The sequence below is a fragment of the Pistacia vera genome, unplaced genomic scaffold (assembly GCF_008641045.1).
Source record: "Pistacia vera cultivar Batoury unplaced genomic scaffold, PisVer_v2 Contig478, whole genome shotgun sequence".
Taxonomy (NCBI): domain Eukaryota; kingdom Viridiplantae; phylum Streptophyta; class Magnoliopsida; order Sapindales; family Anacardiaceae; genus Pistacia; species Pistacia vera.
In genome coordinates, this window is record NW_022196310.1 from 132,267 (window position 1) to 150,387 (window position 18,121).

The 18,121-nt window shown below is 33.9% G+C and overlaps 1 protein-coding gene across 1 annotated transcript; it reads left to right on the forward strand.

Annotated features, from left to right (window-relative positions):
* The first annotated feature begins 11,759 nt into the window (after positions 1-11,759).
* Positions 11,760-17,773, forward strand: LOC116146472. The gene is made up of 6 exons (XM_031431883.1): positions 11,760-12,022; positions 13,363-13,533; positions 14,216-14,437; positions 14,785-14,874; positions 16,933-17,052; positions 17,403-17,773. Exons 1-6 carry the CDS (start codon positions 11,840-11,842, stop codon positions 17,445-17,447), a joined length of 831 nt encoding a protein of 276 aa, XP_031287743.1. The 5' UTR covers positions 11,760-11,839; the 3' UTR covers positions 17,448-17,773.
* The last annotated feature ends 348 nt before the right edge of the window (positions 17,774-18,121 follow it).

The following is an 18,121-nucleotide window of genomic DNA, read 5'->3' on the forward strand; positions in this document are numbered from 1 at the left end:
ATTGATTGTTTTTTCACTATCAAACTATTGAAAGAAAGGTATAAGAATTGGTGTGTTTTCATAAAGTTGTAATAATTTTGTTGAATTAAATCTCTTTCTTTTTTATTAAAGTTTTTGAAGAATGTTTCCCTTAATTCTTGATTTTCTTTTGAATAAAAATCCCTTTTTTAAGAAGTTTTTATCTATTTCAAATTTTTCAATCATGTTTAATTCTAGCAAATCTGTCATTTGGGAATAGGTTGGAGACATTTTCTGTGATGTCTCTTCCCCATCTTATTGGGAAGGTGTTTGAACTGAATAATAAGGTTGTGGTATTGTTCAGGAATTATCTATTCCTTGAATATTTGTTTTAACTTAGCTAGGTCTAAAGGGGTCTCTTACTAAACAAGAAAAACTTCTTTATTCAAGAGGTTCTTTGGGCTTTATTCTGGATGAGGATGAGTGTGAATAATCAAAACTTATTCTTGGAGGCCTACTAAACCTAATCCGAACACTTCCATTAGAATTTTCAGTTATGTTTTCAATCTCTGTATTTTGGATCGGTTGGGTTAAAGGTTTAGGAATTCTCATTTTTAAAGGTATGACTGCATTAGCTAATCCCCAATCCTCTGGTGAAGTTATTTGGTCCCAATTTATTGTTTTAGGAACTGTTATGTTTGATCTTGTCAAATTAGTTTGAAATAACACTGTGTGGCCTTTTTGGTCATGATTAATGGCTCTAGTTTCAAAAGAAGATCGCATTGCCTTGTATTGGATCCTATAAATGGCTGCTATAGAGATGGTTCCTAGTTTTAAGTCATAATTAAATGTTTTAATATTTAAAGTTAAAACATCTAGTATATTTTGGTCATCTAAGTAGACTGTGAAATCAGGATAACAATTGAAATAAACTGGTCCCTTGGACAGGCTGGATTCTATTGTTCCTAATAGAGAATCTCTAAATCTTCGCCATTTACAATCTCTTAAACAGGCAAAGATGGCAGTATCCATGCCTTCAATGCTTAGAGGTTTGATTCCTATTTGCACTAATCTTATATGAAGATAATTATAACTCTTTTTGTATTTTTCGACCATTTCCTTGGACAATAATTGAGTTATTTGAGTTGAATTGTTTACCTCAAGAGTCTTTTCTTTTGTTTTAATTATGTATTTTGATTTTTTTTAAAGGGTTTACTCGATCAAGACTTGATGGTTTTCCTTCTTTGTAAACATTTGTTACAGAAATTTTGGGAATGTTCCATTTATCAAAATGTTTTTGTAAATCTTGAGGTCTTATGATCATTTTGTGTACAAGCGTGACTTGTTTCAATTATGTTGTCAATTTGATTTATACAAATCTCTTCTTGATGAATAATCTATTCTGTTCATCTCTAGTATTTGAACTAGAAGTAGACATTGATCTAGAAAAGTTTTCCATTTTGTTTATCACCTATTTCTTTCCCTACATTGGTTGATCTAAGAGACTTACAACAGTTACATCCTAAAGCCCTACACAACCCAAAAAGACTCGGTACTTGATCAAAATATAATATATATATCTATGTGTGTGTGTGTGTGTGATCTCACTTATTTTAATTCCAATATGAAATTAAATATAGGCAACAACCTTGGCAAATTTAATCACACTATGAGATTACCAAAATACCCTTTCATCCTAAAAGATGAAATTACCCCTTTCACTTATTAATTCTTAAATTGTCTCCTAAGTGTGTGACACGTAGGCTCCTTATTATTTCGGCAGTAGGTAATATCACGATTAACACCCCCTTAATCATCTCATTACACAGACTAAGATTGACCTCTAGCAAGGCATCATGGCTACTTGATAGATTTAAATTCAATGATATAGCTTCTATCAATGGTATGATTATCATGCAATTCAATCTTTTCATCATCTATTATCTCATCAAGGTTTGAAGCACAAAATTAGTGTCAACTTCAAGTATGAATCACCTTGACATATTCATATTTAGTTTATCAGACTAACGACCAAACGAGCAATAACTTGATTCTACTGTGGCCACAGATTTACGGTCATTGCCTTTTACCAAATATCTCAGCAAGATAATTTCTCCCGTACCCAAGAGTGATGAATCCTTTGTCGACCTACCATAGTCATAGTGTATTTCTCGATATAGTCAATCACTACCATACTGATAACCCTAAATAGGATTACATTTGGCTAGCATCAAACTATACCAATACTTACACACAGTGCTATTGTGATCTCAAGTCTGAGGATTATATGCGACACCATCCGTTAGAGAATGTATTCCATAGACACTAGGATTACCATCTCTATGGAGTCCTCTACCTAAAAGGGTAAAACTCATAAGGTGTAAATGAGTCTTCAAAAAGAAAATTGGCATGAATGGTAACATGCATACCTATAAAGCTCGGCTGGTTGCGGAAGGTTTCAAACAAAAGTACGGCATAGACAATGATGAAACTTTTTCACCAGTAGCGATGCTAAAGTCTATTTAGATTTTGCTTACAATAGTAGCATACCACGATTATGAGATTTAGTAGATGGATGTCAAAACTGCTTTCTTGAACAGAAATCTTGTAAAGGATGTTTATATGACACAACCCAATGGTTTCATTCTTGAGGCAGAAGCAAAAAAGGTATGTAAGTTGCAAAGGTCCATATATGGACTTAAGCAAGCATCAAGGAGCTAGAATATTTGTTCTGACGAAGCCATCAAGTTTGGTTTCATCAAAAATGAAGATGAACCTTGTGTATATAAAAAGGTTAGTGGGAGCGTAGTTGCATTCATAGTGTTGTATGTTAAGAACATTCTTAAGTATCTGAAAATGAGTAAGGATATGTTCTTAGTTTATGAAGGAGAAGAAGAATTCACTGTTAAAGGATATAGTGATGCCAATTTTGAAATTGACAAGGATGATTATCAATTGCAATCAAGATTTGTCTTTTGTCTCAATAGAGCTATAGTGAACTAGAAAAGCTCAACGCAAAGTACTGTTGCTGATTCTACAACAGAGGCTGAGTACATAGCATTGTAAGATGCGACCAAAGAGACAATTTGGATCAAGAAGTTCGTCACAGAACTTGGTGTGGTTCCAAACATTGTTGATCTAATAGAGATATTTTGTGACAACAATAAAGCCATTGCATAGGCTAAAGAACCACGATCTCATTAGCAATCCAAATATATACTCAGACGATTCCATCTGATCCAAGAAATTGTTCAGATAGGAGATGTGCAAATTAACAGAGTACCAACCAACGACAACGTAGTAGACCCACTAACGAAAGCTTTGTCGCAACATAAGCATGACATACACTTAGCTTCATTTGGTAAAAAAATACATTAATGATTGGCTATAGTGCAAGTGGGAGATTGTTAGAGTAGGTGCCCTAGAGCCAATCAATTTATTGTAATTAACTCTAATGTATCTTGTTTATAAATTAATAAAGGCATTATTTATATTATGTAAATCGTATTTTGTGTATGTTATAATATATGCCCTTAAAGTGGTAGAACCATGACGATGGAACTAAACATTTTAAGTCTTGATTGTGAGATCCCTATGAGCACATATGGTGGTCATTCTGGAAACATCCATAGCCTCAGTGTTATTCTGACTTAGGACACAAATAATATGGTAAAACTATCATAACATTAAACAACCCTACTGAAAGGTAGTGACACGTCTCACATGTGCAACGCATGGGTGCTTATTGGATGCAAGTTCACTAAATTGACCCACCAGAGGATTCCATGCAAAAGGTAAACCTAGTGTCTATGGAACAAATCCTCTTACAGATGGTGGTGCATATGATCATAAGACTTAAGATCACCGGAGTGTTGTGTGTACGTAGTGGTGTAGTTTGACATCAACCTAACGTAATCTTTTTTAGGGTTATCAGTACGGTGGTAATTGGGTACATCATGAAATATATCATGGCTATGGTGGATCAACAAATGATTCATCACTCCTGTTTAAGGGAGTAATTATCTCACACCGACAGTTTGGTTATATGGCAACAACCATAAATCTGTGACCATAGTGGAATTGAGTTGTCGCTCAAATCCGATTTAATTTCGGTCGTTAGTTTGATAACCAAATACCAAATACATCAAGGGTATGATTTGAGGATGACACTATTTCTGTACCTCAGCCTTGAAGAGATAACGTATGATAAAATGATTAGATTGCACGATAACCATACCATTGATAGGCATAAGTTCTTCATTGATCTCTACTTGTTGGGTGGTCATGACGCCTTGCTAGAGGTCAATCTTGGTCTATGTGTAATGAGACGACTAATTGGTCGTTAATTACAATATTACTCACTACTAACATGATAAGGAACTTACAGGTCACACACGTGAAGAGAGCTAGTTGTAGATTGTATGTTTAATCAAATGAAGGTTAAAGGGTATTTTAGTCTTTTCACAAAACAAGGGTAATTCGGTAATTTTATATAGGTTGGCGCCTATATCTATTTATTATAGAATAAATAAAATTACCTAATTAATATTAATTGTATTAATTAAATTACCCTAATTAATATTAAATATATATTAATTCTATTCGGTAATTTTGATACTAATAGGAAACCTAATTAATTCTATTCTAAGTTGGTTTAGGATTAAAACCAAACAAGGAATAGAATTGTATCCTATTCCAAGATGGAATAGGATTTTAAGTTCCACTATATAAGACAACTTAAATTAGGTTACATGAGAATTCATTTAATCAAAAATTGAGAGAAATTGCAAAACCCTAACCGCCATTCACTCCATCTATAGCAAGTGGAGTTTTTTCTTTGATTAATCTGCAAGCTCTATGTGTGGATAATGAAGCGCGATTCTACCCTTGAATCGAGTTGCGTTGATTAAAGAGAAGAAGCCTCCAAACGAAAGTAAGTAAATCGCAACCTTGTATGGGATTTTAATATGTAAAATAATTAAATCAAAACCTGGATCCTAGGCTTGAGGTTTGATAAAAAAATTTAGAGTTATTCCACTGTGGTTTTCGCTTCTATTAAACCTTGCAAAAACATAAACAAATTGAGAGTAAGAGGGAAACAAAGAATGAAGAGAAGAATAAATTAGAGAAGCTGAATATAAATTTTCTTGTTTAAACATTTAAACTAGGACTTCATGCAATGAAGAATTTTGAAAGAGATGGATAATTTATTCAACTTTAAGTTTTTTATTGGTGGCAGCATTATATTAGTAATACTGGAAAGCCATTAATTAAAATTTCATTGATTTTCCATAATATGTGTTTTCATTGATATTCATAATGTTTCTTCTTTGCTCGAAAATCCTTAAATAGATGCTTCGTCTATATTGTTATGTACTTCATAAATCAGTTTAAGCTTCTTGATTAAAATGAACACAGGGCTGATGAAAAGATTATGGTAAATTAGTTTTAAAATTTGCCTCATTCTAAGCCGGGTAGTATGAGATTTGAAAGCAGATTAATTATGAACATTAGTTGCAGCAGGAGACTTATATTAAAGAGCTATAATGTCATAAAATTGCTAAAAAGGCCCTAGTTGACAATAAACATAATAGAGATATGATTTGAGGAGCAACGATGGCAAAGTAAAATCAACAAAACAATTTGCTCTTTCATTATTAGCTTTTAATCAATAAAGTACAATATGAAGAAACCAATTTTTGCTATAAAAAAAAATGGAGAAACAATTCTCAATTATTGTAACTTTCAAACCATAGGCCACAACTACTATTTTGAACATATAACTACTTGTGGCTATTGTGCAGGAAATCTGGAGAGGATAATTCCCCATTAGGAAATAAGATTATAAGAAATTTAGATTGACTCATTTTGGAAAGAAGATATTAAGATTGACTTGGATTCTAACTAAGGTAGCTGAAGATCAGACAACTTCCTAATTTTACGAATTTGAATCTTACCTCAACTCTATCATGTAAATGGGTACTATATAAACCCCCTCTATAAAGGCAGGGATAGGTTGGTGATAAAAGCTTGAAAATACATATTTTGTTAGTGATTCAATTGGATTATTTGTGGAAAAATGTGTTTAATTTGTGAAATTTAACTTAATTATTTCATAAATGTCTTTTATGGGATCACGGGTATGTTTTGAGTGTTTTCAGGTTCTTAAAGATGATATTTAGATGAAGATTATATCGACGATGGAATGTGGGATGAAAAGAATAAAATGGTTCGTGATTTGGAGCTAAAACGAAGAAGTTAGGGCGATTTGAAGTTAAAGTGAAAATCCCGGAAAACGCTCTAGTTTTGAACATGTGACAGTAATTTGACAATAACTTGAGCTGTAGATATTGGATTGAAATGATTCCTAAACTGTTGGAAAGCTGATTCAAAGGGCTACAATTCATAGTTACCACTTGGCAAGATTCAAACGTTATCATGCTCAAAAACCACCGTCTTGTCAAGATTTCGAGTTCTGGGGCAGAATCAACTATGCCTAGGCACAGTGCCGCGTCACAACTGCGAATCTGGACTTTTTTAGATTAAATTTATGACGTGTATTTCCTGTTTTAAGAGTTCTAAAGTGATTAGGATAGTGCGAATCATAACCCTAAAACCCTAGGAGTATAAATAGATGTCTTTAGCTGATTTTTAGGGAGAAGAAGGGAGAAAAGTTCAGCTGCTCTTTGGAGATTGGAAATTCCTGCAATTTTGTGTCATCAATTAGAGAAGTTTTTCTACTCTTTCTTATACTCATGTTTATGAATAAAATGGTTTTTATTATTGAAAGTATGAACTAATTTTATTTTCTAGGGTTAAAATGTAGCCCAATTTTATGAATATGTATTGAATTATTTGTTGCTAATTTTTATTAAGTTTTGTTTTAAGTTTTATTATTGCGCTTAAAGCTTTCAATTCTTAAGGGCCCTAAGTTGAATGATTTTATGGGTTAGGTTGAGATCGAGAGATGAAACCTAATTAGTCTAAGGTAATAAAACCATGATTGAGCGAACGCTAGAGATAGGTTACCGCGATCTATAAGGCTCTGGTAAATTCCATAGACTTTAATGATCTCCAATTACTTAAATCTGATTAGAGATAATTCGGGTTAGTAATTAGGAGTTAATTTGCTAATTGTTCGAGAGAAAGTTATCGAAATATTAGGGAGTTTGGTTTTTAGAATAAGCTTAATTGGGTTAACGATAATTGTCAATGCATAGGATTAAATTGGTGTGAAATCTATGCCCTAGGTTTAGTCATATTGATTTCCTACTAAAGTGTTAATAAAAGTTTGTTTTTATTTTGTTGCTAAGTTGTTTTATTTTTCATTGAATCGTTCTGAAAATCTAATTAATCAAACAACAATAAGATAGCTTAGTGTGGTACTTGGTATTAGTAATTCCCTTGGGTTCGACATCCGTATTCTTACACTTTATTACTTGTACGATTTCGTACACTTGCGAAAATCAACAACAGTTGGCAATTCTTGAGTGAGAATATTTTTATTGTAATCACAAATATATCAATAAAATAATAGAAGACGTAGGCTTGAGAGTTAACTTGCCGAACCTCTTTAAAAATCCCTTTTGCATCTCTATCTTCAATTTACTTGCTAACTATTTATAATCACGCGGCCATCGGTTCCGATTCCATCAAGGTCAATCGTATCACTTTAGTTGTGCGAGATTTTGTAATAACAGTGAAATTTGATCAAACAGTTAGAGAGCAATAATACAACTTCATCTTCACAAAACTAAGGAAATTCTGTATAAACCCACATTACAAAGCAGTAACACAAACTCAAGCAACTTCACATAAGAACTTCATCCCATGTACACTTACACCTCATTCAAAATTCGTCTCTCAACAAAGAATAATTACCAATGGTACAATTACCCTAAATTTGAGGGTTTTTTCCTGTTTATACAATCACCCCTTCCAAAGATCATAGAAATTCATACTCTTTTATCTAATCACCGACAACGCCCTTAATTTGAGAGTTTTTTCCTTTTATGTTGCTTTAGTCGAAGAATTGTTGTTACTGGAACTAGACTTGCTAGAGTCTTCACTAATTTATTGTGGCAAGAACTATTCATGAATCATTTGAAGTTAAGTTGAAGAAATGGGTGTTTATAAAAGATGAAAGAAATAGAACGTAGGATTGAAAGAAGAATTGTTTGAGTTATATTGATGTAAGATGAATCAGGAAGAAACATACCATGGGAAAAGTGGGTATGACGCCTACTATCAAAGAAAAAAGGAATAAAATAATCCTGGCCATTAACCACCCCTGGGTGGCCAGGTGAGGCAATAGGGACTCTTAGGTATTTTACTCAAGAGGTCTTGAGTTTGATTCCCCTCGGTTGCTAATAAGGGTGACCATTGGAAGGTTTACCCGGTCATTAACTTCAAGGCTCGGGGGATTAGTCGAGGTGCACGCAAGCTGGACTGAACACCGCCGATCACTATGTTAGTAGCAACATGTCAGTAGATTATAATCAAGAGAGAATCCTAATCTTAAAAAAAATAGGAAATACTGTGCGCAAGCTGCCTGAACACCCCCGGTGGCCCGAATACCCCTAGTCACCATGTTAGTAGCAACATGTCAGTAGATCATAATCAGCAATGTTTTGAAAGTGGGACTGGACCGTCCTGTCAGACCGATTTGACCGGTAACCGGTGGCATATCCGGTCCAGTATCCTTTGAAAACTATTAATTTCATTCAAACCGGATTGGACCGCGGTTGGATCGTCGGAATAATGTCAAATCGCGATCCAATCGCAGCTCAATCTCGTCGGATTCCGGCATCGTTCGAGGGAGAAAACACCACCATTAGACTTGACAACAAATCCACGACAAAACCCAACCATTTTCAGTGGCCGTTGTCCAGCCTTCGTCGCTTGTCGTCCACCTAAAGTTCACACGACCGTCAGACTTCTTTCTTGATTCTGGCGATTTCCGGTGCCGATGGAACTCCCTAGTACCACCATCAGATTTGTCGGCACCTATACATCAAAAGCCCCATGATTCCAAACCTTGATTGGTTGTCGATCGTCGCTGCCACTACCATCACTAGTCTCTTCGTGCGACATGGGTGTTTTGGACATATTTCAAACCTTAAAGGAGTTTTATAAGGGTGTTTTTGATGAATTTCAAACATTTAGGGACTAAAATAATTTTACAAATACGATCCAACCGGTCAAACCGAAAACTGGACCCTTGAACGGGTCATGGTCCGATCCGGTTTTCAGAACATTGATAATCAGGAGAGGATCATGATCCTAAAAAAAATAGGAAGATAAAGAAGCAAAACAAGATAGGAGAAACTAGACAATTAGAATAGCAAGAATCTAGAAAAGATAGAAGAATCAAGAAAACAAGAGACAATCATAAGGAAAAAAATTGAATCTTATTCCATAATATTTCAATGATACCCATTACAATAAAATAACCTTAAGAAATACAAATCTTAATGCCATCAAACGAAAAAAAATAACTCAAACAACTCATAAATGAAATAAAACTCGAAAATATACTTTGACAAATAAATCCCTAAGAAAATTAGACTAAAATAACTTTAAACTAATTGTACTCTTAGTGCCCGCCAAATATGGCAAATAAATACAAAGTGAGCATTTGGTTCAAGGTCATAAAAGATAACACTAGTAATTTTTCCTGTTTATAAAAGATAACACTAGTAATTAACAAAAGACTAGATGTATTATTGACACCAACTAACATATTATGATAATACACAACTAAACATACGCTCATTTTATAACCCTTTGTTTAGACCTTTTGAATGTCAACGCAATTAAATACGAATTGAATACGAAGAAACGTTTGTAATGTCAATATAATGCACCTATATAATTATTAATAGCAATCTTAGACTGATGTTATGAAACCACAATTATTAATACCAATCTAATGCATCTATATACTTGTTATTAATGCACATCCAACGCGTCAAAAGGGCTACAGTTTTGGAATGCCAATGCAATGCACTATATTATATTAAAACAGATCCAATTTTTTTTATATTAATAATTGTAAATAGAGCATAAATACAAACCCAATGTGTAAGATAGAGCAATTTGATTAGGCCAATTAAACCACAAATTTTATTTGTCAATCCAATAGTCAAGATAGATAATTCTACAACCTAAATGAGTTTAAAATGTGCTACGTGTCAAACAAGAAGAGGTATTCAGCTTTATATATATATATATATATATATATATATATATAAAAAGTATTTTCATAATTCATTCAGATATGACAAAATGATTATATAATTAATCTTATATTTTTCTCAAAATTGCCTAGTGCATGCTAACTATTGATTATTCGTAGGGGTAAAAAAAAAAAAAAAAACCGATCCGAAAACTAGTTTTTTCTCTAAACCGGTTTGACTTCGGTTATAGGGGATGGTTAAACCGGTTTGCCGTCCGTTAGCGGTTCGATCCAAAATAAGAATCAGTTAATCAAAACCGATTTTTCACAAATTCCTAATCTATTCCTAAACCCATTTCTTCTTCTCCTCTGTTTCGTATCCGTTCTCTCTTTTTTTCTTCTTCCTCCTCCTTTTTCAGGCACCTCTCTTTCTCCTTATCTTTTCTTTTTCTCCACTTTCCTTCTTCTCTTCCTCTTTCTCTTCCTTTCTTTTCTTTCCTCCTCCCCATTCACTCCATCTAGTTGCCGCTGTTTGGCAACCCGATCTGGCTAGCCAGCCAGATCGTCTGGATTCCGACTGAAGACTGAAGCTAGTGAAGCTGTGAAGCTGTGAAGGGTGAAGACTAATGTTACGGATGGAATTGATGATTGAAAATGGCCTCAACAACACTTCCCAAGGGTTGATTTGTGATGTTTAAAAGAATTTTCAATTGTGCTAGGTTTTGATTTGTAAGTTTTTATTTTGATTTTGTTGAAGTTACGGGTGGAATTGATGATTGATAATAGCTAGCCAATTTTTCTTGAAGTTGGATTAGTGGTGGATTGATTTAGTTTTGTGAAGAAGATTGCTGAGATTTGACAGGATTTGATTTTGTGGAGTAGTTGTTTAAAGAGTAGAGATAAAATTGGTTCAAAACCGGTTAAGAGGATTGTAATAGTTTGTGATCGTTAATGTTATTTTGGCTCCTTTCTTACACTCTTGGATAATATTTTTAAAATATTATTTTATATTATTCAATTCTTTTAAACTTTTTAAATTTATTAATTTAATTAAATATTTTTAAATATTTTTTTAAAAATTATAAAAACACTCTAATAACTCTCTTACGGTGTCTGTATTTAATAGGTGAATTGAAGATATTTTTGTTAATTTTTAATATTTTATTATAAAGATATTTAATAAATAAATAAACATAAAATGTATTTTTATTAATTTTTAAATCTCATGTCGTAATATTTGTTTAATTTAGTTTTTTTAAAATATTATTCTAAAAAGTATCATAATAAAATCAAACGTTTGATTTTGCAATTATATTGTAACTATTGTTAGTACTTAGTTGCAATTGGCTGCAGAGAATTGGATTTATTTCATGTTAAAATTTAAAAAAAAAAACCGGTTAACCGAACCAAACCGAATTTTTGGTTTAGTTAGTAAGTAGCTCAAGTGAAAAATTATTCCGATTTCAGACTTCAATTCGGTTCAAGAAAGTGTCGAACCGTCCGGTTAACAGGATTCCACCACCCCTAATTTAATTGTCACTTTCCAGTTTCCGCTCCGTAGTTTATATATATATATATATAAAATAAACAATTTAAATAATGGGCTAATTTTTATAAATAAAGAATTGGGTTGAGTTGGGGCGGCCGTTTTGATTAGGTTGAGCATGAGGCCCTAAACTCAAACACAAAGTAGAGGGCTCTGAAATGGAGGGAGAGACAGAGACATTGTACCTGCAACTGCTCAAGCTATCACCTATAAACTCAGAGGAATCGCTTGACCACATACTCACTACGCTTTGGAAAACAAGAAAAACAGGTCTTCAGTCAGCCGAGAAATCTACCATTCAGGCTCTCCTCAACCTCCCTACTCCCGCCCAACTCGATCCTGTAATAATTTTCTTCTGTTGCATTTCCTTTTCATAATTAGCTTTTTCTTGGAATGTTAAGTGTGGAATAAAACTTCTCATATTTAAAGCTCAAATCATAGATACGGTATCATTTAACTTTGTGTGTGCTTATGTTTGATTTTAATTTGTTAAAAAAGTTTGGTGCATTTGGGAGTAAAATGAGTTTAGATTAGCTTTTTGCTTCGAATTCTAAGTGCTGAACAAAACATCTCATATTTTAAAGCTGAAATCATAAATACAACATTGTTTAACCTTGTGTGTGCGTGTGTTTGATTTTAATTTGTTTAAAAAATTAGGTTGCATTTGGAGTAAAATGGGTTCTTCATGTGGGTAAAAGGGATTTGGTGTCTAATTTTTGGGATACGAAGGCACAAGAGAATCACTTGATAAGTGCTTTTTTATAAAGCATTTTTTTTTTTCTTTTTTAAAGTAAGAGAAGCACCCAAAAAAAGAAGCACCCAAAAATGCTTGCTTTTTGGAGAAATTTGATTGGTTTTTAAGCTATTTTGCTCTTTTCCATGCGTTCTAGCGTGCTTATGTTTAGTAATATTGGGTAGAAGCACTTTCAAGAATAGCACCTATGAATTGCTGTTTCAACTAATACTTTAAGTGCTTATATTCTATATGGTTCTTTTGATTTTAATTTGTAAAAAAAATTAGGTTGCATTTGGTAGTGCTTTTGAGACAGTAAAATGGGTTTTTCATTTAGGTAGAAGGGATTTGGTTTCTAGTTTACTGTGTTTGTCTGAGATAGAGGAAAGCAATTTTTGGGATACAAAGACATAACAGAATCACTTATAAGTGCTTTTTAATAAAGCATTTTTTTAGTAAGATAAGCACCTAGAAATGCTTGCTTTTTGGAGAAACACTTGATTGGTTTCTTAAGCTATTTCTCTCTTTTCCATGCATTGTAAAGTGCTTTTGTTTAGTAATTTTGAGTAGAAGCACTTTCAAGAATAGCACCTATGAATTGCTGTTTCAACTTATACTTTAAGTGCTTATATACTATATAGTGCTTTGAAAGAAAAATTTATCAGTTACTTCTTCAAAAAGTATGTCAATCTTTTTTTTTTTTATCCGGAAAGTTGATTTAACAAAACACTTCAAAATTAAAACATAAGTACTTTTAACTATTTGTCACTACTCCTAATGGTGGCAAAAGTGCTCCCAATCTTTCTATAACGAAACAGCTTTTACTTGAAAGAACACTGTTTGACAGCATTACCAAAGGCATTTTAAAATTTGTGCTAGTGGTTTCATGAAGTGCATGATCTTCCTACTTATTCAACATGCAAATAATGTATAAAAGCCTGACAATAGGTTTTGGCATGCCTTCGTTCGCTTATCAGAAAATGTGTACGTGAGAATTTCACTGGCGATGATCTTTTGAAGCTGTTTCCACCAGATCTATCACTTGATTTGCAAAGCATTCTTTTATTGTTACTTGAGAAATATCAGAATCAGTGGAAAGAGGAAATTTCCGGGGAAACGGTACCCTCTCTCAAACCTATTTAATATTTTAATGGAAGTAAATACTTCCAAGCTCTGTATTGAAGTATAAAGATGATGATAAGTTAGGCTGAAGATGCAAATTGAACATAGTTAAAAGATAGTTATCCACAGTTATTAGTCTTAGCAGATCACGTGGCTCAGTTGAATGGTGCTTTTATGTTATACAATCATATATGAAGGTTGGAAATATTTGTTCGCGTATCTAATGTTTTAGTTTGTGCTTGTACCATTGAGCTTCATAGGTCATTAATTTATATAGGATTATCATTTGTCACTTTGTATACTTACTCTTACAATATGTCATAAAATTTTACATCCCTAGATTTAAGGAGAGAATGGTAACTATTAAATGCTGCTTTGTCTTTTCTTATCTGCATTTTCTGCTAAAATTTTCTTGTACGTATTACATGTTTTATAGAGTCTGCGTTGCCTTGCACTCATTTGTTATTTGCTGTTGTTTTTATGCTAATAGTGAAGTCTTGTATCAGTAATCAATTTGCATTTTTTTTTTTTTTGTATGAATATAAAACTTCTTTTACCTTTTTGTTTTAATTTCCTTACTATGCTAAAAGTGAATTTGTTTGTTGGTTTGTTTGCTCTTCACCTTTTCCTATGCGCACTTTTTATTTCATTACTATGTTGTTGATGCTCCTCTTATCAGAATTTGTTGCCAAGATCCACTGTTTCCTATCATGTCAAGGCAAGTTTGCTACCATCTTTCCCATCTACTGTGTCAACTCCACTGTGGCCTCATCTAGATGATACTATCACCAATTTCAATCACAATGATCTTGGAGTTTCAGCACCAGTCATTGCTGATAGCAGTGTAGCACCTTTGGGTCCCATGCAATTCCAACATGATGCCGGTTCTCCTACCTACCTGGTATGGTTAGTAATTTATTGTCTGCTATATTTATAGAATACAATGGGTTTAACATTGACATACTTCAACCATCCTAAGTGTATGAAGTCAATGGTCTATAATTGTCGTAAAAATTTGTGTAAAAGGGGCCATAAATCCTTCCTCATGCACGAACACATACATACATTCATAAATAGTTTATGAAAGATTTGTTAAGGAGTTAGGATTTGGAAAGCATTAATTTCATATTTTTGGGTTTTAAGATCACAATGAAGCAAGAAGCACACTCCATGTCATATATGGGAATTTTAAATAGCTTGGGACTTTTCATATATATATATATATATGTAGCTTTTATTGATCTACAGGGAAGTCTACCCTGCCTCAAATCGATGACATGGACCATGGAGAAAAGCAACTCAGTGCCGGGAAATAGAGTAGCTTTAATTAGCCTTAAGGTATGTAATTGAGAAGTTATTTTTCCTTAAATTTGAGTAAAATCATAAAGAGAAGAGTAGATTTCTTCTTTGCATATGTTTCTTTTTAAAAAAAAATTGGTTGTCTTGTAGAAACAGAACTTTCATTGTCAAAGTTGCAAATTCTAGCTTTGTTGTTGATCATATCTATAGTTCAATTGGAAGATCTTAAATGATTGGAAAAACATGGAGACTTCTCTTGCAACTTCAGCTGTTATTGAAGGACTTAAACATGCCTAAATGCTTTTTATTATAGATTAATTACTTGTAGGATACAGTAAAAAGAGGAGAGGATGTGGAGGGAGAGGGGTTAAGGTTGGCCAAATCAAAGTTGGATGACTTTTTAAAAGTGAACTGATTTGGAAACAAAGAAAACGGTAAGGGCTACTTTGATTAAAAATGGCATAATGAGAGTCCTGACCTTGTTCTACTTCAAGAAATTACATTGGGAAAACTATATGATAAGAGAAGTATTTAAGTAACTTGGTAGGTGCCTGACATATACGGTCTTTTCTTCTGTTTCTTATTAAAAAAAAAAAAAAAAAAAAATTAGATCACATTTGTGTACATAATTTTGATGTGGCAGTGAGAATTTTTGTTTTCATTTAAACTAGTTCCTACCTTCTTTTTTCTTTGTTCTATGATATGGATAGGAACCAACTTCAATAACTCAACAATTGAGCTGGGTCATGGGTCTTTCATGGGCTTGCCAAGGGAGGGTGCCCAAGCCCTTATAACCCACATGCCCACCCTTTTCCCTTCCAATGTGGGATCCTAACATTCCACCACACTTCTGCAATCGATGTCCACGTCGGCCTCTTTACCCATTGGGTAACTATGCGGATCCCCTTTCCCTCGGGCCTCCATGCCCTTTTTTGGGGTACGCCCAAGATCAGCCTGCCACAAGTCAGCCTACTACGCGTGCGCTGCCACATAAGTACAGGATCATGCTCTGATACCAATTGATAGGAACCCACTCTAATAACTCAACAATTGGGTTGGGCCATGGGTCTTTCATGGGCTTGGGTAGAATTCTCCTTGGAAAACCGGCTTGCCATGGGAAGGTGTCCAAGCCCTGTAACCCACATGCCCATCCTTTTCCCTTCCAATGTGGGATCCTAACAGATATAAAATTTCCTTCTTAGGTTGCTCCTGTTTTTAACTGATTGATCTTGTGTTGGTGATAGAGGATCTAGTGTTTAATTTTTATTATTTTTGGTATTATTTTATTCTAGCTTTATGTGGTTTAGGTTCAAATTTGGTTTCTTATTTGTTATTTTGAATTAGATATTTGTTTCCTGTTTTGCAAATTGCTTGGACAGTCTCATTTGGATTTTTGGATTACTGTATGATATTGGTTTTCTCCCAAATTCTATCTGTTTCCCTTCCCTTACTGTTTCGGCCAATTAGTTTTAAAGTATGATATTGGAGAACCACACCCCCCTCTCCTCTTCCTCTCCTTACCGGGCCTCAGAGAGATTTTTAGTTGATAGTTAGTTATGTATCATTGCACTTAAAAATTTCATGTTCTCTAGTGATCCAGATAACAAAGTGAAGTGATGATGATAGACTGCTTTACAGTCCAAGAAACATTGCTTATGATATTCCTACAATCAATGTCATCATAGAACCACTGAAGTATTGGTTTCTCTGTTTCATGGGTTTGGGGCCCTTTGAGTGTTTATAGTTTTGATTAGTGAAAATATGCCAAAATACTTCCGAGGCTTGTGCAGGGAGTGTTTTCCTGCTTGCTATTGTTGTACATGTTAGAGAAAGCAGTTCTTGTGTAAATTGTAGTTGAAGTAGGATAACGATAACGTTCTGTTATTAAAGTTGTGAGTATTTCTTTTTAATCACCTTTGGCTCCAGCGTCTCACATTATTAATCTCTGTTCTCAGTCTTAGATGGGAGTACAGTCTTTCCCTTTAGTTGGAATAGATCAGGGTATCTATAACTTGACTGTTTCATATTATTGACTTTTTTAGAAGTACATCATATGGTGTCCAATTTTTCCATTAGTATTCTTGTTCTTGTTTGCAGCTGCAAGATTATAGTATGTCTTCTTCGGGAGAAATTGAGGTTAAATTTCAGCTTACCAAGGACATACTTGAAGCTATGTTGAGATCATTGACCTACATTAGTGAGCAACTATCAAGCTTGGTAAGCATGCTTTTAATTGTATTACTGTAGTCATGGGGAAATGTTGGAGAATCAAAGAAGTATTGGCTATGGAATTTCCAAGTAAGCAGTGGGAAAAGAAAACAAAACTGAATATTTATGTTCTTTAATTATGGAAAACTGGAAATGGTCATAATCTACTTACGTTGTTCATAAAATTTGTTTTCTTGTTGTTCTTTAGAGTTTAGAATAGGACTTCCTTGTTACAGGTGGAACTATAATTGAGTTAGAGAATTAAAGAAAAATGTTATATATATCTGCTTAAATAGCCATTTATAAACATTCTGGATGACTATAAACCTGAGTTTTTTCTGGATAACTTTTTTATACAGGCTGGGACTTCGTCCGGGCCAGCACAAAAGAAGCAAAAGCAGTAAACTGTAGGTTTTTGTGTTATGTTGTTAGTGAGATCGAGTCACAAGCATCTTAAGAGTATTTTCACTAACTTTTTGTATATTAAGGTCAAATTCTCCTGCAAACCCAGAAACCTATTAAATTGCAATGCTTAATTAGTGGATCAATATGGATTGTAATTTGCGTGGATTGTAATTTGCGTGTGTTACCGGACAAGTAGTGTTGTCAAATGACACTACTTTTTTAATTCAATTTAAATTGTTGTAAAGGAGTTGATGATGTTATGATTTTGTAACATAGCTCGCACATTTAATTAGTTTTTTGATTAATTGAATTGAGAATTGAGTTTTGTTGTGTTGAATATAAACTGCATCTGACCTGTTTTATTTTTAATTGAAAATAAAATGATTATGGAACCCTAAAAGCACCACCACGTGGTGGTTTATTGCTACCATGTGTGGTTGTGCATCACACGCGTTGTTGTTGCTCAAAGTCTCGCACGACTGTTGCACGTTGTTGCTCGCAGCAATGCAGTAGTCGTGCGTTGCTGCGCGCGATAGGGCAGTGGCTACGCGCGATAGGGCCTTGGCTGATGCCGTTGCAAATGGCGTCTAGTGGTCGTGTGCGACAACACATGACCACTACACCAGCAACTACACGTTGCTTGCAACTGCTGCTACCTGGCTGTGAAATGCCG

Coding starts and splice junctions, on each gene's coding strand:
- LOC116146472 (XM_031431883.1), top strand. CDS start 11,840: ATGGAGGGAGAGACAGAGACATTGTACCTGCAACTGCTCAAGCTATCA. Junction 13,534..14,215: donor AGGAAATTTCCGGGGAAACG/GTACCCTCTCTC, acceptor TCCTCTTATCAG/AATTTGTTGCCAAGATCCAC. Junction 17,053..17,402: donor GTGAGCAACTATCAAGCTTG/GTAAGCATGCTT, acceptor TTTTTTATACAG/GCTGGGACTTCGTCCGGGCC.